We start from the raw sequence: 22,754 nt of genomic DNA on the forward strand, positions 1-22,754 counted from the left end.
TCACACGGATGTACTTGATTCCTTCCGCAACAAATTGAGAAAACACATGCCAACTGCTCTCAACTAGGGAGGCTCGTTAGAGATTCAGTGCCCAGGGTGTTTACTGGGGGCTGGTCATGTAGGCACACTCTGCCCAGCACGTACCAAAATTCCAGCCTCCAATAGGAAAGCAGGTGTGCAGCAAAAACCATATTGTTTGTACAAATGGTGTAAGAGCAGTGAGCCACTCTTCTCAGTTCTGGGAATGGTGGGAACCACCTTGAAATCCAAGTTCCCAGACATGAGCCAAGGGCCAACCTTACAAGCAGGGCTTTCTAAGGAGAGCAGTCTCAGGCCTGCCATGTTTGTTGTTTTTTTGTTTTTGAGATCGAGTTTTGCTCTTGTTGCCCAGGCTGGAGTGCAATGGCATGATCTCGGCTCATTGTAACCTCTGCTTCCGGGGTTCAAGCGATTCTCTGCCTCAGCCTCCGAGTAGCTGGGATTACAGGTGTCCACCACCACGCCTGGCTAATTTTTTGTATTTTTAGTAGAGACAGGGTTTCACAATGTTGTCCAGGCTGGTCTCGAACTCCTGACCCCAGGAGATCCACCCGCCTCGGCCTCTCAAAGTGCTGGGATTACAGGCATGAGCCATGGCACCCGGCCACCATGTTAACTCTTTTCTGTACAGATAAATGTGTCTATACATACATCCATGCATATACATACATACTATAAATACATAGACAGATACAGAGTAAAACTTTTGCTCTTCTTATAGACCAGCCACCCAATCCCACACTCATCCCCATAAGAAACCATTCTTATTGGTTCCTTGCTTATCTTTCCAGAGTTTCTTTAGGCATACTAGCAAGTAAAAAACATATTCTTTGGCCCTGCCTTTGTCATACTTTGTTAGCATATACTCTCTTCCTCTCTCCTTTTTTTTTTTTTTTTCATTTGCAGTTCTTCTGTACCTTTATCTCAGGAGCAGCTGCATTTTTTTCTCATAGCTGGAAAACATCCCATTTTCTGGATGTTTCACAATTTACTTAACCATTTCTCTAACGGACATTTGGGTTGTTTCTGATCTTTGGTACTGCAAGCACTAGTGCAATAAATACCCTTGGGCCTCCGAAAGACCTTCTTCTGAAGAGTTAGCTGTGGCTCCAGTGAACTACCCCAGTCTGAGTGATGACGCAGAAGATCCTACATTATTGGTCTAGTCCCCATCTGTAAGTTAGCTCAAGAGGGATCACTGGATGGAGAGGATACAGTTCTTCTCTTTATCTTGTGAGAATTGGCCTCTCACTGGCTGGAGCACCTCATACTTTGTTTTCTAGGTCTCGTTGTATTTCTTCTTTCGTTTTAGGTGGAAATGAGGAGGAGTGGGAATAGCCCTTGGTGGGTAGGTAAGGTTTAGTGTAGGGTTGCCAAATTTAGCAAATCGGGACATGCTTCTACTAAAAAATTGTTTTTTATCTGAAATTCAAATTAATTGGGTGTTCTGTATTTTATCTGGCCACCTAGTTTAGTGCCATATTTTATTCTATTTATTTATATATTTTTAGAAACAGGGTCTCACTATGTTTTCCACGTTGGCCTTGATCTCCTGGTCTCAAACAATCCTCCCACTTCAGCCTCCCAATATTTTTAGATTATAAGCGTGAGCCACCATACCAGCAGTACCATATTTTAATCTAGAGATTTAAACATTGAAGGACTCCTGGGGTGAATGCTCTGAAATGAAAAGGAAGATCAGACTTGATCAGCATCCAGAGTGGTGATTAAACAAAGATATGGTCATAGACAGAAGCCCTAGGTTTGAGTCCCAGCTCTGCCATTTGACTCAGACATAGACATCAAAGTGGTTCAATAGAAACTTGGCATTGACCGGGCGTGGTGGCTCATGCCTGTAATCCCAGCACTTTGAGAGGTCAAGGCAGGTGGATCACCTAAGGTCAGGAGTTTGAGACCATCCTGGCTAACACGGTGAAACCCCATCTCTACTAAAAATACAAAAATTAGCTGGGCATGGTGGCGGGCACCTGTAATCACAGATACTCCGGAGGCTGAGGCAGGAGAATCGCTTGAACCCGGGAGGCGGAGGTTGCAGTGAGCCGAGATTGTGCCATTGCACTCCAGCCTGGGGACAAGAGCGAGACTTCATCTCAAAGAAAAAAAAAAAAAAAGAGAGAAACTTGGCAACATAGCAGGATGGCAAGATGGCTGCCTCTGCTTTTGCTGGTGCGATGAGAGCAGCTTCAGGAATCTATGGCTCCTGAATATTTTTGCATCTCCAGCCCACTGAAACTGTGCCAGGAATGCCTCTCTCATTTCTGCATTGTCTACTGGACGTTTTAGTCATATTCAGACACCATTCATTTCCTCCACTCCCAGGCTTATCACATCTGTCAGAAACTTGACATGTGGGCATACTTCAGTGATCCCCAACAGAGTGGCCCCCTTGCTTCCAAGTGTCCTGAAGCTGCCAGTCAGAACTTAAATATACATCAGTACACCAAAAGACAAGAGAAACACTGTGAAAACTGTCATCTATAGGTTTCTTCAACTTCATTCTGGCCTTTGGGTGAGGAGAAAAGCTGGTTATAAGAAAAAATTCTGGAAAAAGACACCTGCAAGAAAAAAGCGATTGAGGGAATTTGTGTTCTGCAATAAAAAACCAGAGTAAACTCTTAGAAAAAATGACAACGTCCTTCTGGAAGAGGTGAAACTGGAATGCTGAGGATCCTTATCAGAAATATCATTATGAAACAAACCTGAAAGTATAGATCAGAAGTTTCACTTGCTTCTCAGTTATTGAATATTTATCTTTGTGTACATGACATCTTTGCAAATATAGGTAAATATAAAACCTATGTAAACTGTACCAGTTACTATGTAAACATCCAATGCCAACATTAAACTTATAAAAGTTTTTAAACTTAAAAAAAAAAAAAAAAAAACTTGGCATCATACATCTTCTCCCAAAGCTGGAAAAAAAACACTCTTTACTGATAGGAACTTAAATAAACCCCTTAAACAAGTTGCCCGAGTCAGTTAGTGCTGTGTTGCCAGCATGTGGAAGTACAAAGTCTCAGGTTTCTTATGCAAGTGCTTGGTTTGGATGAGCGTGTGAGTGAGAGGTAGGTATGAATCCCATTTCTTACAGTTCATGCTAGTTTTTTCCACTCTGAGATGTTGTAAGTCAGGGTCTGCTTGATGCAAAGGAGGGAGGACTTCATGACAAATATCGTGGTATTTGTATAACAAGTCTAAAAGTTTTAACCCCTTCAGTTAGATACAACCATGGACATTTTTCAAGTAATAATATTTTATTAAAAATTTGCAGATACCTTGAGCTGTTCTTTGTAATGACATGGAAAAAGAACACAGCCTACATATCCCTTTGTATATAGGATATTTTAGAGCATTGTAAAGCACCGGTGTCATAATGAACCTTGTCTTTTGTTTCTCATTCCCCTTTTAAACTAAAGTATGAAGCACTTCACTGCTTAGTTCTTCTGTAAGTTTCATTTTACTATGAAATGAAAGTGTTCTGAAGATATCCTTGACAGGATATGCAAATGAATGTAACAAAAACCTTCCTTTGTGTTGAAGGCTGGACCTAAGCACATACTAGATTTCACCAGATGAGTCCAAAAGGTCAGAGCCTTGAAAAAAGGCCCCCGATGCAAATAATCGAGTAGCTGACCTGGTGAAAAAGAGGAAAGACTATTTATGCATGCATTGGTCTTTGAACGGTTCCGCCTGCTGTCTTGTAAACTCAGAAGCAGTTTTCCTGAGGTGGGTGTTACTGACAATCTAGCTCACCATCTGAGACCCATAAGTAGATTCGTGAGTGGTGAGGTATAGTGAAGACCTTCACTTGTTTGGGATTCAACGTACACGGCCAGCCAATGAAAATGTTAATTCACACCTGCATATGCCTTCATCTTGTTACGGAACTCGAGGGGCCATCATTCATAATGCTTAAAAATAAAACACCTGCAAGGCAGCTATTGTTAAAACCTAACTTGCCCACAAGAAAGCTGATGCTCAACGAAGTCAAATCTCTAGTAATAAAACTGTTACTATTCATATCTTGACTCTACTGCCCAAGTTCTTTCCGTAAGTCATCTAAACAGCCAGGACCTCAGCAATCTGACTAGATAAAAACAAAAAATTCTTCTTGAGTTTATGATCCTAAGGGTTTCTTTTTCATATTTAAAGCAGGTATTCCTATTAGATGCTGTCACATTTTGCTTATCTCTTTCTGTGTAGCAAACCATCCCAAAACGTACCTGCTTAAAACAGCAAACCTTTATTTGTTCATGATTCTGTGGTTGACTGGGGCTCTGCTGGGCTGTTCTTTGGTTAGTTTCAGTTGGGGTCTCCTGTGCGGTTGCAATCAGATGGCTTTGTTCACATGTCTAGTTCCCCAGTGGGGAAGGTTGAAGAGGGCGTGATCTTTTCCTCTTTTCTTCCCCATGTGGCTAGCTTGGGTTTCTTGTCATGGTGGTTTGATCCGAGAGTAAGCATTTCAAGAGAGACAAGCTCCAATGTGCCAGCACTTATCAAGTGTTTGCTTACATCATTCTTGCTAATGTCCTATTTATTGGCCGAGCCCGAACTTCATATGGAAGGATACTCCACAGGAGTGTGAATACCAGGAGTTATGGTTCATCGGGAACCACCAAAGTAACAATCCACCACTTGTAGTATATACAACAGAAATGTTAAAAATTTCATATTTAAGCCAAGATCTGTTGTTTCAGATTTTTTTGAAGAATATTGGATTTAAAATATATTACTTTAGAATACTATGCAGCCTCCAAAAGTCACATATTAGAATATTACATGGCATGGAAAAAGGTACTATGCTATGAGTAAACCAAAAAATGTTTTAAAACAAGTATTGTTTGTATGCATACTCCACTTTTAGCCATTGTATTGCTGATTATTTTCATTACTTGTCTTTGCATTTATCAAAATTTTGTCAGTGCATATATACTATTTTAATCAATAATAAAGTATTTTTGCAATTGAAGAAAAAATCTAAAAATAGTATTACAATAATAGGTGATAGGTTAATGAAGTTTGAGTATGTTTATACAATATTATTTATATTGCTATATTGCTTTATAGATCCTGGAAAGTAAAATATTTGTAGTCAATAAAATAAAGTTCTTACAGAAATGCAAAAAAACAATACCCCAGTACTGTTAAATTATCAGATTGGAAAAAAGGAAAAAGATGATCAATTCACAGTGTTTGCCAGGATTTAGGGACTTTGGGTGAGAGTGTAAATGGATACAACCTTTCTAGCAAGCAATTGAAATAGATCAGGATTTTAAATGGGCATTACTTTGTAGGAATTCTTTAAAGAGGAAAATGTTTTAAATTCTCCAAACTGTAGCTACTGACTTGTACTGATTTGTGGAATTAATGGTGGTGCTTTGTTCCTTTATATACTTCCCGCCATTCTTCATACCATCTACACATAGTTTCCCAAAGCTGATACACATAAATGTTGAGAGCAGGCGGCAGAACTTGAAAGCTTCATGGTCCATGACCTTACACTGGAGCCTCTCAATCTCGGCTGCACATTGGAATGGAATCACTACAAAGTTCCTGACTACTGTATTGACACCAAAGGTTCTGATTTAACTACTCTTGGGTGTTGCCTGAGTATTTGGAATTTTCAAGGATGCCCATGTGATTCCAATTGATAACCAACTTTGAGACCAGCAGGCATAGTCCAAACTCTCTTGACTGAACTGACCTGAAATTTTGACTGGTTAACCTGCATTCTCCTTACCTTCTGTTGAAAAAAAAAGTTGGTCGATTTCTTATTAATGTGTCAAGTTGATAGGCTATCATACATATGTCTTATTGCTCTCAACAGTGAGTTGTTTTCCTAGAGCCGGTTGGGTCTGTTTCTAAACTTTTTATTCTCTATTTGTTTTGTTTGTTTGTTTGAGACAAGGTCTCACTCTGTCACCCAGGCTGAAGTGCAGTGGTGTGATCATAGCTCACTGCAGCCTTGATCTTCCAGGCTCAAGCAATCCTCCAATCTCAGCCTCCCGAGGAGCTGGGACCACAGGCACGCACCACCATGCCCAGCTAATTTTTAGATTTTTTGTAGAGACAGGGTCTTGCCACGTTGCCTAGGCAGGTCTTGAACTCTTAGACTCAAGCGATCCTCCTGCCTCTGACTCCCAAAGTGCTGGAATTACAGGCGTGAGTCACTGCACTTGGCCCTAAAACATTACTTTTTAAAGGCAATTCTCATATTACTGAAATCATTGGAAATTGTTTAGATATTGGGTGTTTGTTGAATCCCTTATTACAAATGACTTAAGTACTTTCAATTTCAATGTTTTTTGATAATGACTGCATTTTGCCAATGGAATATGAATAATATAGGAACATTACCTTATGCTTTGTGCTGCTAGAAGACCAGCATTGTCTTTGTCTTTCCATAAAACCAAAGCGTTAGTAACAACTGAAATATCCCAAGCAACCACAACAGTGCCCGGCAATTATAGTTGCTGGTTAAGTGAGTACAAATATCAGAAACTTTTGTTCTAGGTACATTCAAACCTTGAGGTAAGTCAGAAGCTTGTATTCTCTGCCAATGTCCACCAAGTTGGCATAACTTTTCAGCTGATTTACAAGATTTGCCATAAAATGTAATTAAATTCGAATATAACTTACCAGAACCAGAGCCATTTTTATCAGAGAAGAAAGTGATCTTTCCTTACGCAACAGACAGGGACCATTACATTAGCACCTAGCGTGGACTTACCTATTAGGGTGGTTTTCAACTTTCTCCTAAGGTTTTTGGTGATGCAGATGCTGCTAGTCCAGGGCCTCACTTTGAGAACCACTGCCTTACAGATCACCATTATTTAAAAAATCTCCAGTATACAGTGTTGTTATTTTGGTTCTCATGTTAGCGTAACGACTGAAAAGGACTAGGCAAATACAGTGAGTGAATGAAGACCTTGTTTTTGGAAAAGGCAAAGGACAACCAAATCAGTAGAAGCAAGTATTCAGGTTCTGATAGAAGTTACCATACCGTATTTTTGGCTTTTCCACACTACCCTGAGGTTTAATGATAAGCTCCTTCACTGTTATGCACTAGTGGTTAGAATCATTGAAGTTGCCTGGGTTAATGCAAACATCTCTGCTTAAAGAACAGAAAAGCTCCATTTTCTTTTTGTTGTTGTTGTTGTTGATTTGTTTGTTTGTTTTGAGACAGGGTCTCTCTCTCTCTCTCTCTCTCACCCAGGCTAGAGTGCAGTGGCTCTATCTCAGCACACTGCAATCTCTACCTCTCCGGTTCAAGTGATTCTCCTGCCTCAGCCTCCTGAGTAGCTGGAATTACAGGTGTTTGCCACTGTGCCCAGCTAATTTTTGTATTTTTAGTAGAGACAGGGTTTTACCATGTTGACCAGGCTGGTCTCGAACTCCTGACCTCAAGTGATCTACCCACCTCAACTTCCCAAAGTGCTGGGATTACAGTCAGGAGCCACCACGCCTGGCTGAAAAGCCCCATTTTCTAACCCCAGCTTTTCCTCTAGGGAACTGTGTAACCTTACTAAGCCAGTTACTTAGTCTCTTTGAGCCTTAGTTTCCTCATCTGTAAAATAAGATGGGAATCATTCAGTCATGAATGTTCTATCTAACTCCAAAATCTTATCAATTCCATGACCTTTGACAGATGTAATGGGCTCTGTGATTTGACCACAGATGACTTTTGCCGTTTTGGCCCATAAGAGTTAAATTACCAGGTGGCTGGGAAGATGGCCAAATAGGAACAGCTCTGGTCTGCAGCTCCCAGAAAGATCAACACAGAAGGCGGGGGATTTCTGCATTTCCAACTGAGGTACCCGTCTCATCTCACTGGGACTGGTTAGATAGTAGGTGCAGCCCACGTAGGGTGAGCAGAAGCAGGGTGGGGTGTCATCTCACCTGGGAAGTGCAAGGGGTCGGAGAACCCCCTCCCCTAGCCAAGGGAGGCCTTGAGGGACTGTGCTGTGAGGAATGGTGCATTCCAGCCCAGATACTATGCTTTTCCCACAGTCTTTGCAACCCACAGACCAGGAGATTCCCTTGGGTGACTACATGACCAGGGCCCTGGGTTTCAAGCACAAAACTGGTCGGCCATTTGGGCAAACACTGAACTAACTGCAGTTTTTTTTTTTTTTTTTCATACCCCAGTGGCACCTGGAACACCAGCGAGATGGAACCATTCACTCCTCTGGAAAGGGGGCTGAAGCCAGGGAGTCCAGTGGTCTAGATCAGTAGATGCCAACCCCACAGAGCCCAGCAAGCTAAGATCCACTGGCTTGAAATTCTTGCTGCCAGCATAGCAGTCTGAAGTCAACCTGGGATGCTCGGGCTTGGTAGGGGGAGAGGTGTCTGTCATTACTGAGGCTCGAGTAGGTGGTTTTCCCCTCACAGTGTAAACAAAGCTGCCAGGAGGTTTGAACTGGGCAGAGCCCACTGCAGCTTGGCAAAGCCACTGTAGCCAGAATGCCTCTCCAGATTCCTCCTCTCTGGAGGAGGAAGGGCACATCTAAAAGAAAAGCAGCAGCCCCAGTCAGGGGCTTATAGATCAAACTCCCATCTCCCTGGGATATAGCACCTGGGGGAAGCGGTGGCTGTGGGCACAGCTTCAGCGGACTTTAATGTTCCTGCCTGCCAACTCTGAAGAGAGTGGTGTATCTCCCAGCACAGTGCTTGAGCTTTGCTAAGGGACAGACTGCCAACTCAACTGGTCCCTGACCCTCGTGCCTCCTGACTAGGAGACACCTCCCAGCAGGGGTCAACAGACACCTCATATAGGAGAGCTCCAACTGGCATCTAGTGGGTGCCCCTCTGGGATGAAGCTTCCAGAGGAAGGAAAAGACAGTAATCTTTGCTATTCTGCAGCCTTCGCTGGTAATACCCAGGCAAACAGGGTCTAGAGTGGACCTCTAGCAAACTCCAGCAACCTGCTCCTGAATGACTAGTGGATAAATAATGAAATTAAGGCAGAAATAAATAAGTTATTTGAAACCAATGAGAACAAAGACAGCATACCAGAATCTCTGGGATACAGCTAAAGTAGTGTTTAGAGGGAAAGTTATAGCACTAAACGTCTTTGTTCTCAAAAGAAAATGGGGAAATACCTGAAATCGACACCCTAACATCACAATTAAAAGAACTAGAGAAGCAAGAGCAAACAAATTCAAAAGCTAGCAGAAGACGAGAAATAACTAAAAACAGAGCCGAACTAAAAAAGATAGAGGCACAAAAAACCCTTCAAAACATTGGTGAATCCAGGAGGTGGTTTTTTGAAAAGATTAACAAAATAGATAGACCACTAGCCAGACTAACAAAGAAGAAAAGAGAGAAGAATCAAATAGACACAATACAAAATGATAAAGGGGATATTACCACTGATCCCACAGAAATACAAACTACTATCAGAGAATACTAAAAACAGCTCTGTGAAAATAAACTAGAAAATCTACAAGAAATGGATAAATTCCTGGACACATTCACCCTCCCAAGACTAAACCAGGAAAAAGTCAAATCCTTGAGTAGATCAATAACAAGTTCTGAAATTGAGGCAGTAATTAATAGCCTACCAACCAAAAAAAGCACAGGACCAGACGTATTCACAGCTGAATTCTACCAGAGGTACAAAGAGGAACTGGTACCATTCCTTCTGAAAGTATTCCAAACAATAAAAAAAGAGGAACTTCTTCCTAACTCATTTTATGAGGCCAGCATCGTCCTGATACAAAAACCTGGCAGAAACCCAACAAAGAAAGAAAATTTCGGGCCAATATCCCTGATGAACATCAATGAGAAAATCCTTAATAAAATATTGGCAAACCAAATCCAGCAGCACATCAAAAAGCTTATCCACCACAATCAAGTCAGCTTCATCTCTGGGCTGCAAGGCTGGTTCAACAAATGCAAATCAATAAACGTAATCTATCACATAAACAGAATCAATGACAAAAACCACATGATTATCTCAATACATGCAGAAAAGGCCTTCAGTAAAATTCAACACCCCTCATACTAAAAACTCTCAATAAACTAGGTACTGATGGAACCTATCTCAAAATAATAAGAGCTATTTATGACAAACCCATAGCCAATATCATACTGAATGGGCAAAAGCTGGAAGCACTCCCTTTGAAAACCAGCATAAGACAAGGATGCCCTCTCTCACCACTCCTGTTCAACATAGTATTGGAAGTTCTGGCCAGGGCAATCAGGTAAGAGAAAGAAATAGAGGGTATTCAAATAGGAAGAGAGGAAGTCAAATTGTCTGTTTGCAGACGACGTGATTGTATTTTTAGAAAACCCCATTGTCTCAGCCCACAATCTCCTTAAGCTGATAAGCAACTTCAGCAAAATCTCAGGATGCAAAATCAATGTGCAAAAATCACAAGCATTCTTATACACCAATAATAGACAAACAGAGAGCCAAATCATGAGTGAACTCCCATTCACAATTGCTACAAAGAGAATAAAATACCTAGGAATCCAACTTAAAGGGATGTGAAGGACCTTTTCAGGGAGAACTACGAACCACTGCTTAAGGAAATAGGACACAAACAAATGGAAAAAGATTCCATGCTCATGGATGGGAAAAAATAATATCCTGAAAATGGTCATATTTCCCAAAGTAATTTATAGATTCAATACATCCCCATCAAGCTACCATTTACTTTCTTCTCAGAATTAGAAAAAAAACTACTTCAAATTTCATATGGAACCAAAAAATACACCATATAGCCAAGTAAATCCTAAGCAAAAAGAACAAAGCTGGAGGCATCACGCTACCTGACTTCAAACTATATTACAAGGCTATAGTAACCAAAACAGCATGGTACTGGTACCAAAACAGATATACAGACCAATGGAACAGAACAGAGGTCTCAGAAATAATGCCACACATCTACAACCATCTGATCTTTGACGAACCTGACAAAAACAAGCAATGCGGAAAGGATTCTCTATGTAATAAATGGTGTTGGGAACACTGGCTAGCTGCATGCAGAAAACTGAAACTGTAACCCTTCCTTACAACTTATACAAAAATGAACTCGAGATGGATGAAAGACTTAACTGTAAGACCTAAAACCACAAAAATCCTAGAAGAAAACCTAGGCAATACCATTCAGTGCCAAGACCAGCTTGGTCGGGGAGACCCTAACCCAGCGGCGCTAGAGGAATTAAAGACACACACACAGAAATACAGAGGTGTGAAGTGGGGAATCAGGGGTCTCACAGCCTTCAGAGCTTAGAGCCCTAAACAGAGATTTACCCACATATTTACTAACAGCAAACCAGTCATTAACATTGTTTCTATAGATATTAAATTAACTAAAAGTATCCCTTATGGGAAACGAAGAGATGGGCCAAATTAATTGCAGCAAGGACATACCCTTAAGACACAGATCGCTCATGCTTTTGTTTGTGGCTTAAGAATGCCTTTAAGTGGTTTTCCGCCCTGAGCAGGCCAGATGTTCCTTGCCCTCATTCCCATAAACCCACAACCTTGCAGCTTGGGCATTAGGGCCATTATGGACATGTTACAGTGCTGCAGAGATTTTATTTATGGCAAGTTTTGGGGCCAGTATATGGCCAGATTTTGGGGGGCTTGCTCCCAACAATTCAGGACACAGGCATGGGCAAAGACTTCATGACTACAGCACCAAAAGCAATGGCAACAAAAGCCAAAACTGACAAATACCATTCGGGACATAGGCTTGGGCAAAGACTTCATGACTAAAACACCAAAAGCAATGGCAACAAAAGCCAAAATTGACACATGATCTAATTAAACTAAAGAGCTTCTGCACAACAAAAGAAACTATCATCAGAGTGAACAGGCAACCTACAGAACGGGAGAAAATTTTTGCAATCTATCCATCTGACAAAGGGCTATTATCCAGAATCTACAACAAACTTAAACAAATTTACAAGAAAAAAAAAACCCATCAAAAAGTGGGCAAAGAATATGAACAGAGACTTCTCAAAAGAAGACATTTATGCGGCCAACAAACATATGAAAAAAAGCTCATCATCACTGGTCATTAGAGAAATGCAAATTAAACCGCAATGAGATACCATTTCACACCAGTTAGAATGGCAATCATTAAAAAATCAGGAAACAACCGATGCTGGAGAGGATGCAGAGAAATAGGAATGCTTTTACACTGTTGGTGGGAGTGTAAATTAGTTCAACCATTGAGGAAGACAGCGTGGCGATTCCTCGAGGATCTAGAACCAGAAATACCATTTGACCCAGCAATCCCATTACTGGGTATATACCCAAAGGATTATAAATCAGTCTACTATAAAGACACATGCACACATATGTTTATTGCAGCACTATTCACAATAGCAAAGACTTGGAACCAACCCAAATGACCATCAATGATAGACTGGATAAAGAAAATGTGGCATATATATACCATAGAATACTATGCAGCCATAAAAAAGGATGAGTTCATGTCCTTTGCAGGGACATGGATGAAGCTGAAAACCATCATTCTCAGCAAACTAACACAGGAACAGAAAGCCGAACACCGCATGTTCTCACTCATAAGTGGGAGCTGAACAATGAGAACACATGGACACAGGGAGAGGAACATCACGCATTGGGGCCTGTTGGGGTGTGAGGGGCTAGGGGAGGGATAGCATTAGGAGAAATACCTAATGTAGGTGACAGGGTGATAGGTGCAGCAAACCAAACCACCATGGCAGGTGTATACCTATGTAACAAACTCGCACGTTCTGCACATGTGTCCCAGAACTTAAAGTATATATATATATATATATATATATATATGAGTTAAATGTTAAATTACCTTGGATATATTGATTCTTCTTCATTCTGGCTTCTCACAGCAGGATGAAAAATAACCGAAGGGCCAGGTAACCCAAAAACCTGCATGGCTCATCAAAAGATCTGCTCTCTTGACTGGGCAAGGTGGCTCACATCCGTAATCCCAGCACTTTGGGAGGCCAAGACAGCAGATTATCTGTGGTCAGGAGTTCGACACCAACCTGGACAATATGGTGAAACCCCATCTCTACAAAAGTACAAAAAAAAAATTAGCTGGGCATGGTGGTGGGCACCTGTAATCCCAGCTACTCTGGAGGCTGAGACAGGAGAATCACTTGAACCTGGGAAACAGAGGTTGCAGTGAGCCAGATTGTGCTACTGCACTCCAGCCTGGGTGACAAAGCGAGACTGCATCTCAAAAAAAAAAAAAAAGTGCTCTCTTGAGGTCGCTGTTAAAATTAGGCTACACTTCAATCATCTCCTTCAAGGTTACTGTTAGTATATTAATTTCTTCCTTTTTTTTTTTTTTTTAATTGGAGACAGGGTCTCACTCTGTCATCCAGGCTGGAGCGCAGTGGCACGATCCTGGCTCACTGCAACATCCACCTCCTGGGCTCAAGCGATGCTACCCCCAAAACCCCCAAGTAGCTGGGACCAGAGGCCTGCGCCACCATGCTGGCTAATTTTGTATTTTTTGTAGAGACAGGGTTTCACCATGTTAGTCAGGCTGGTCTCAAACTTCTGAGATCAAGCAATCCTCCTGTCTCAGCCTCCCAAAGTGCTGGGATTACAGGTATGAGCCATCATACCAGGCCTAGTATATTAATTTCTTGATTTAAAAAACTAAAATCCTTGTGACTTATTCTAAGGCTGAATGGTTCTTAGAGGAATTGAGGGAATAATTTAGTGAAGGATTCAAATCTTGTGCCCAGGTCATGGCAGATGTAGGAATCAGTGCTTGTAGCCCTGCATCAAAAGGATAATGTGGCTGGGTGCCATGCCTCACACCTGTAATCCCAAGTGCTTTGGGAGACTAAGGCAGGAGGATCACTTGAGGCCAGGAGTTCAAGACCAACCTAGTCAACATAGTGAGACTCTGTCTCTACAAAAATATTTAAAAATTAGCGAAGCATGGTGCTGCACACACCGCTGCACTCAAGCCTGGGCAACAGAGCGAGACCTTGCCTCTGAAAAAAAAAAAAAAAAGAAAGAAATGAAACAAAACAAACAACAACAACAACAAAAAACCAAAAAACAAAAAGCAAGATAATGGGATTATTTTGTGTAAACCTCATTTTGTACCAACATGCTAGCATTGAATTTTTTAAAGTGAGGTATGATTGCTGTTGTCTTATCCACTTTGTGCTAAAATGCTTTTTTAGTTGTGATTGGGCCAGGGGCCAGGATAAATCTCCTCTGTAACTCTGACCTGAGTCTTCAGGAAAGAAGATGGAGGAAGAAAGTCTTGGTTAAAATAAATCAGGTTGTCAAGCAGGGGTGACTCTGCCCCCAAGGAACATTGGCAAGGTCTGGACACATCTTTTGGTTGTCACAAATGTGGGATGGGGGCTGCTATTGGCATTTAGTGGGTGGAGGTCAGAGATGCTGCTCAGCATCCTACGATGTACAGGACAGCTTCCCCAGGACAGAATGAGCCAGCCCCAAATGGCAAGAGGGCTGAGGCTGAACAACCTTGAAACATGCTGGGAGATGAAAGCAGGGAATCTGTCCCTGGGGAGTGTCTGGCCCCTGGGAAAGGCTGGTGCTTGGGCTAGTTTGTCCAACCTCCCTCCCATCTCTCCACCCCCAACACCCTCCTCCAGTTCTTCACATCTGTCTCACCTTCCCCCTCCCCTGTCCCCATTCTGAAATGCCTCCATCAAGGACTTTGGGAAGTTTATTGTGGATAAAATTGGCCCTCAGGAAAATACAAGAGAAACATGAGAAACTAATAAATGTAGGAAAAAATCCTCAACAGTAGAAGTATACCAGAATTGGCTTTGCAGACAATGGAGTATCTTGCAGGAAGTTTTTAATCTGGAAGAGATGGGGTCACATACTTTTTAAACAAGTGCACCTTTGTTCTTTTTGCATTTCAGTGCTGAATATAGCTGTCTTTGTAGGCTCAAAATATAAATGATTCCGATTTCCAATTTTTTTAAATACCAAAAGAGTAGGAACACACCAACACAAATACTAAAAGAACAAAGCCTGATATACCAGAAAATCTGGGGAGGGGGAAAAAGTGTTGGAATCACTGCTGAGAACTGAACCCAGCAGGCCACATTCCTAGCCTTTTCCTGGTCACCCCACTGTTTCACACACTCCAAATAAATTATCCTGCCTACAGCATGGTGCCATCATACTTCTGTGTTGCTGACATCAAATGATTGTGCATAAAACTACCTGTGTCACCTGGCGTGGTGGCTCATGCCTGTAACCCCAGCACTTTGGGAGGCTGAGGCATGTGGATCACCTGAGGCTGGGAGTTCCAGACCAGCCTGACCAACATGGAGAAACCCCATTTCTACTAAAAATACAAAATTAGCCTGGCGTGGTGGCACATGCCTGTAATCCCAGCTACTCAGGAGGCTGAGGCAGGAGACTTGCTTGAACCTGGGAAGCAGAGGTTGCCGTGAGCCAAGATTGTGCCATTGCACTCCAGCCTGGGCAACAAGAGCGAAACTCCGTCTCAAAAAAAAAAAAAAAAAAGACCTGTGTCAACTCTGAAGGCTAGATTCACATAAGCCTTATTCATGTCTTTTATTTATCTTGTACTTATATGACAGCCACATCCGAACACTATGGTATACTAATAGAGGCTTCATGAGGAACTGTTGAGTGAATGAATGAATGAATGAAAGAAACAAGATCAACTCCTTCATTTTGTTTGTGGAAGGACTAAAAATATGAATTTTCTGTTTGACATATGTCTAAGCCAGGATGTTCACATGAGTCAAAATACAGAGAAGCAAGTGGTATTTTTCCGATGTATTAAAGTTCCTAATTTATGTACATGTAATGAAACTTCTCCAAAATGCAAGGGTTGAAAGTGTGTTTATGGCTGCACCAATGCACATCAGTGGAGGATTATTGACTGTTCCCAAATCACTCTTGTGCCAACTGGTTTTCCCCAGAGTGCTTTTTAATTCAAGGACTTTTTCTATGAATTTTGTATTGTTAAAAAAGAAAGTTATTCATCACATTCATTGAAGACACTAAGGAAGACTTCATTCAAGGGGGTCTTTGTGATAGGTTTAGGGACCACGGACTGCAATGGGGTCTTACAGTGGGGGAGAGAGATTAATCTCAGCTCTGACTCCTACAAGGACAAGTGGGGATTTGTAAGCAACAAACAGGGTTGGGGGCAGTGGATGGAAAACCACTAAGGAAACGTCAGGGGTAGGAGGGATTCTTGTTAGATCAACTCAAACAGAATTCTTGCTAAAGGCAAGACTGGGTGATAAGATATCGAGGGTGGTCAGATACAAAGGGCAGGAGTTTGTTCGATAAACTGACTTCACAGGATTCTTGCTCAAACTAAATTCCACAATGACAGAGAGGGAAGCCCAAGATAGGCCTGGTCAAGGAGAGGATTCAGAGGAACCTGACAATTGTAGGACAAGGAATGAGCCTTGGTCAGTGTTCAAGAAAGAATTGCCCTTTGAATGCTATGAATGCATTCAGGTGCAGAAATAATGCAAGGTCAGACCACCATTGCTGTGGAGAGGGATCTCTGCCTATCTTTCTTTTAAATCTTGAGAAGACTGTTCCATAGCCTTGGTCCTAAATACAGAGTTTTCTGAGGCTTAAAGGAATTTAGGGTTGCACCGGACATGGTGGTGCACACCTGTAGTTCCAGCTATTTGGAGGCTGAGGCAGGAGGATTGCTTGATGCTATGAGTTCAAGACCAGCCTGAGCAATATAGTGAGACCCTCTGTCTCAAAAAAAAAAGGAAAGAGAGAGAAGAGAGAGAGAGAGAGGAAGGAAGGAAGGAAGGAAGGAAAGAAGGAAGGAAGGAAGGAAGGAAGGAAGGAAGGAAGGAAGGAAGGAAGGAAGAAGGGAAGAAAGGAAGAAAAAGAAAAGAAATTTAGGGTCGCTCCTTGGTTCCTTTGGTGAGTAAACGTCAATGGCACATACTGAGCTCATCCTATGGTAAATGTACATTAAAATATGCCCAGAAATAATCATTAGGATGACTTTAAAGAGTAACATGTTCAGTTTTAGTTCTTAAAATGTGTCCGTAATTCATGGTCAGTCTTAGTTTCCATGCAAGAAAATACTAGATTTAGCACTCCTTGTGTAGGGAAAATCAGAGAATCATACGTCCTCAGACACAGATGGCCATGCCCTCACAAATGTTAAGAATCTCTTAATGTGTGGAAGGACAACGTACATCAGGTACCCTTCAGAGCACTCTGCCTTCTGTCTGGACTGTTCTGTGGGGTCTCTGAAGACCACTTATGGTGTTAAAGGTAGCTGTGCCAAAGGACTGGTGATCAAGCCAGGCTTGAAGGTATTTTCTAAAGGTGCCCCTGCTTTTTCTCTCTGATTTTGTGACTACAGCTCTTGAGCTTCTATAGTAACTGAACAGATTTTAAAAGACCTGTGATGCCCCAGGTCCCCTGTACATTGTTGGGCTCATCACATAGCCTGCTTTTTTGTTTTTGCAACCAGCACAAGATCAAAGCCATGCTCGTGGGATTCCTTACCAAGGTGGTGCTGGGGATGCAGAACTATCCACCTTAAAAGAGGGAACAGGAGACCAAATGTCTTGGTTTGCCCAGGACTGAGGGGTTTCCTAAGATATAGGTCTTTCAGGGCTAAATTGAGAAAAGTCCCAGGCAAACCAAAACAAGTTGGTTACCCGATGGAGAGCAACCATCTGTGCCTTCAGTTAGCACTATTCCAACTACATCTAGAATAAATGGCATCGCCTATTAAAACTGCTGGGGACTTCTGCAATCATCTTTCCTCTAATTTTGCAGAAAGATGCTCATACTCAGAGTGGCATACACATTTTTCCAAGGTCACCCAGCTTGCTAGCAGCATATCAGGAACCAGAATCTAGATCGCCACACTCCCAATTTAGGGCATTTTCTACTGCATTATGTTTTTCACTTTCTTATTCTCTTTTTTTATCACTCTCTTAAAATGTAAAATTCATTTAGCCGGCTTTTCTTTTGGCCACAGAACTCATCTGTTAGGATACTGAAGACTGTTCTTCCCATTTATATTGGGCACCACTTTTGGTTGTATTTATGATGGGATGGATGGTGAATGAGGGCTACAATGAAATCAGATTGTTGTAAATGACCTCAATTGATTACTATCTCTATAACCACATGGCATTCATTCCTATCTGTTGTTGCTACTGCCCACTGGAAGTACTGCTGTTGTTTTTAAGAGATGGGGTTTCTCTATGTTGCCCAGGCCCGTCTCAAATTCCTGGGCTCAAGCAATTCTACTGCCTCAGCCTTCTGGGTAGCTGGGATTACAAGAATGCGCCACAGCACCCAGCTGAAAGTTGTTGTTGTTGTTGTTTGAGACAGTCTCACTCTGTTGCCCAGGCTGGAGCGCAGTGGCACAATCATGGCTCACTGCAACCTCTGCCTCCCGAGTTGAAGTGATTCTCGTGCCTTAGCCTCCCAAGTGGCTGGGATTACAGGCATGCGCCACTATGCCTGGCTAATTTTTGGATTTTTAATAGACTGGGGTTTCACTATGTTGGCCAGGCTGGTCTCGAACTCCTGACCTCAGGTAATGCACCTGCCTTGGCCTCCCAAAATGCTGGGATTCCAAAAGCATTGTTTTTATTTATAGAGTCTTAACCACTTCAGTGGTAGGAGGAGTGGGAGAAGCTCCTTTTTTAGTCCAGGGACCTCCATAATGGTTTGATGTTACCAAACACACAGGTAAGTGGCATCATGGATTTGGTAAACTAACAACAATGTGAGCGCATCAATCTCTGCTTCTGTATGAATCGCGAATTTAGGATTTTCAACCGTCACTACTCCAACTTCTATTTCTGAAGGTTTGAAATCAATTGATAAAACAGTAGACAGGCATGTAATTGCAGTTTCCACTGCCTGTTCAAATATCAAATCAAATTTCTTTTTCACTTTTTTTTTCAAGGAAGCTGGTTGACTCAGTTTGTTTAACTCCTGCTGCAGTGGCTTTAAATCACAGCCGTAACCTGGAGGATCACACTTTCACACCTGAGGGCCTTGCTCTTCATCTATACCAATGAAAATCATACAACAACCACGAGACCTCATTGTAGCATTCTGAGCAGTATCAGCAATTCTTCTCCACAGAATGTCCACAGGAATCTCAGCCATACTTGTATTTCCAGTTAGCTGCCCCATAGCGTGCCCTCTGTACCTGGGATCTGCTATTAGTTGTCATTCCGGTCATCACAGTGACAGCCAGTGTTTTCAGTTATTTTGAATAAGTGAGTCACTGTGCTGGAATCCGATAATTTGTCAGGTATTTCTTCTGTATGATAATTACAGCAGTCTTTTCCTCTGGCAGTTACTGATGTAAGCCACCCTGGTTAACAGCCTTAAATCATATGCATATCTACTTGGTAGTGCCAGCCCTGGGGCAAAAAAAATTTTAATGTGGTGGGCAAAACCAGCTGCCACGGGACATGCTGGTAGAACCACTACTTTAAGCATAATGAAGTTTTTTTTGTTTTTAACATGCAACTATTTGTCATCTAAATGCTACCCTTCACTGAGGCAGTCACATGCCAAGACAATGTAGCCCTTCTAAAATGGCAGGAGGGCATTGTGTTCCCCTCTAGGCTTAACACCTAGAAAACGCATGAAAATCTTGCCTCTTCATACCTTACATTCTTTCTAGGGGTGGTTCAGGAGACTCTCTCTAAAACTGAAGTTAATATACAAACTGGGCAATTCTAAACTTCACACTCATTTATTATCCCCATCTCACATGTAAGGACACTGAGGCATAGGGGTTAAGTAACCAACCCAAGGTCGTTGTTGCTGTTGGTTTTAAAACCCTGGTAAGTGGTGAAGTCTGTGTTCCTGGGCATTATGCTTTCAGAATAGGAAATAGAGCTCAAAGATTGCAATAAAGGAAACCACCCAGGATGTGATCTTGGAAAGCAGAGTCAGAAAAAAGGTGGAGGGATGTGTTCCTGGGGCACAGGGAGATAAATCAGGAAGATAAATATTGGTAGTGAGAAGGAGGAACCTTGTTGATTTCACGCAATTTAGATACGGGATAGCTGAGTGTGTTTCAGCCTCTAACTCTCTTCTTCCCTGGGACATCTTTGCTCAAACACATCATGTACCAAACACCCCTCTGTCTGCGTCGCAGCCTCCACATTGAACACACCATAGGTGTTCTGGAAAATTCTGACATAAACCATCTAATGGTGATCACCGAGCGCTTCCTGGTCTCCCCAGCGTGATTCCAACCTCTGCATGCCTTAGTACTCCATCTTTCCCTTTACCAGTTCCCTGTCCCCTGTAGTTCAGCCAGAGGATTAGACAGACTTGCCATAGGAAATGAAACATCTCTGAAGAGGTGTGACATCATTATTAAGTGCAATTGTAAAGCTGATGAAGTGTCTTTGGCTTTCACTTCTCCTTCACTTCCTTCCTCCTTTCTAGTACATTCTATCGTGTTCTCTCATACACACTGTGATCACCTTTTTTCTCAGATGGACCTGGCTGTAATTCTTCATATTTCACTGTGACTTTAAGAAAACATGTTGCCATTCTTAGTGTTACACATACTTTACAGCTGAGCTTCACCAGGAGCACGTAATTATGGCTTTACTTTGCACTCACGAGAGTAGTTTGAACTATCACTGAACAGGCTGTTCTATGGGGACAGGAATCCTTCTAGGTGCTTCTGAAATCAATGAATAAGAACAAGTTTTATGCAGCCTACATTTAAGCTTGGTTTGCTCCAATAGATGGATATTGAACATCACTACTCTGATGTGTGAACACACTGTACCATCTTTAATTTTATAGGAAACATGTGGAATTAACAACTTGGACACCTTATGTGGCACAGCTGTTATGCTTTGGGGAAAGGAGATTGCTAGTAAGTTCTTCAGGAAGAAATACCTTCAAAATGGAAAACAGGTGACATCAATTACTTCTGGCTTTTCTGTAATTTTGTATGCTGGACTATAATCGTAAAGTAGCAAACATTTTCAGGTACTGCAACACATCACTCCGTCAAAAAATATACTCCACAATGATAATACAAACTATGAAAGCAGTCAGAATGATTTTATTGAAATTTTTTAGTACAATGTTAGAGGATCTTAAATCTTATATTTTAAGCCAATACAAGCACTGCAAATGATATATTCCTGAATCTAGTTGATGTAGTATCTAAAAAGAAAAGCGATCATATGAATATCTATAAGTTGACTAACGTAATTTAAGTTGAGGCTAAACAACTTTGTATATTCACATTTCTCTGGCTCCTGTTTTTGCCAGGTAAGTGCCAAGTCCACCCCCATTCAGTAGAATTGGACAGGGCCAATGTATTGGTGGTCTCACTTAAGTTTCCATGCCAGGAGCAGCAAGAAATGTACAACTTCTGGGATTAAGTTGCTCCCAAGACAGTCTTCATCACCTTTGTGAACTGGAAACACCAAATAGTCAAGGTGTGAATTTCCATTGTGTGTGGCTAAGTCCAGTCTCATTGGTTCATAAACGTATTCTGAAGGACTTAAAATACAAAGGTGGGGCTAAATACGATAGAAAACATCAGTTTTTAATTCAGAGAATGACAATGCAGGTTTCTATATCCTTTTTAAAAATCTGAGATCATTATTTTAAAACTAGCTCTATACATTCTTAGGCTTTAAATTTAATGTTAGCTGAAATAAGTACCTTTAAAGGTCAATTGGCTTTAGGCCTTGGTGATTGCTCAATATAATTTTGGAAATTTAGGATGCAGCATTTCAGGTAAGTGACAGTTATGTTTTAGAAGAAGTAATTTAAAAAATGATCCAGAACTACACTGCTCTGATATGTCTGATGTATACCCCCCAAAATGTGTCAGTGTCCATATTAAGCTAAATAAAATTTGGTCCAAATTAAGCACAATAACCAAGATGGTTTATATGAAACTGAGTTATCAAAAAAAAGAAAAATTCAAAATCCATGGTATGATAATTATAAATTTTCCAAGGTTCACTCCAAAGTAAAAGGCAATTAATTCTATACAGGTTTTACCCAAATGTCCATAGGCATTATCATATATATTACACAGGAGGTTTTAATCTGAAGTCACCTTTGGCAACCTCTAAATATATAAACTATGACTTCCACAATGAATTATATACTTGAAAGTTGTCGCCTCAAAGTATTGAAAGAACAAGGAAGAGATCACCTGTACCCGTTAAAAGTCAAAATGACAAAAACGTTTCTTATTTAAGACAGTTCACTTAAAGACCAAATAACCACCACCATTTCCCCAAAAACTGGAAAGAAATGATCTTGAGCTTTAGAAGGGGAAACAATAAATCTTAGCATATACAAAGATCTGATGCTTTTGCCAGTGATTAACTATCATTGCTGAGTACCTACAGCTAAACATCCAGAAAACAAAAACAAGTCAGAAGTCAGAGTAGGCTTGCTGGGCACGTCCCATTCTGGATTTATAGCGGGACATGGCTGAACAGGTAGGACACGGATTCCCCATTGTGTGTCCTTCGGATTGCTTCGGCCAAGATCATGGAAATGTCAATGACCTAAATGCCAACGAGAAAAACAAAGGGAGAAGGGAAGCAGGACATCTTAGTTAGAGTTCTTTAAAAACTGAAAAGCTGGAAAGCTGAGAAATAATTTCTGTAGCATACATGATGTGTTGCTATCAAAACCTCCCACACTTTTGAGAGGACAGACA

At 41.5% G+C, this 22,754-nt stretch overlaps 1 protein-coding gene and 2 pseudogenes across 1 annotated transcript in view; 1 reads left to right on the forward strand and 2 right to left on the reverse strand.

Annotated features, from left to right (window-relative positions):
• Window positions 1-2,204: 2,204 nt before the first annotated feature.
• On the forward strand, window positions 2,205-2,711 carry LOC117078276 (annotated as a pseudogene).
• Window positions 2,712-18,748: 16,037 nt separating this feature from the next.
• Window positions 18,749-21,521, reverse strand: LOC117077840 (annotated as a pseudogene).
• Window positions 21,315-22,754, reverse strand: part of PRPS2 (phosphoribosyl pyrophosphate synthetase 2) — a 33,914-nt gene continuing 32,474 nt past the window's right edge. The window contains 1 exon segment of the mRNA XM_033201087.1: window positions 21,315-22,599. Within this exon segment, the coding sequence (XP_033056978.1) occupies window positions 22,507-22,599 (93 nt within the window). The 3' untranslated portion in view covers window positions 21,315-22,506.

The sequence above is a fragment of the Trachypithecus francoisi genome, unplaced genomic scaffold, assembly GCF_009764315.1.
Source record: "Trachypithecus francoisi isolate TF-2019V2 unplaced genomic scaffold, Tfra_2.0 Lachesis_group6, whole genome shotgun sequence".
In the NCBI taxonomy this organism is placed as follows: domain Eukaryota; kingdom Metazoa; phylum Chordata; class Mammalia; order Primates; family Cercopithecidae; genus Trachypithecus; species Trachypithecus francoisi.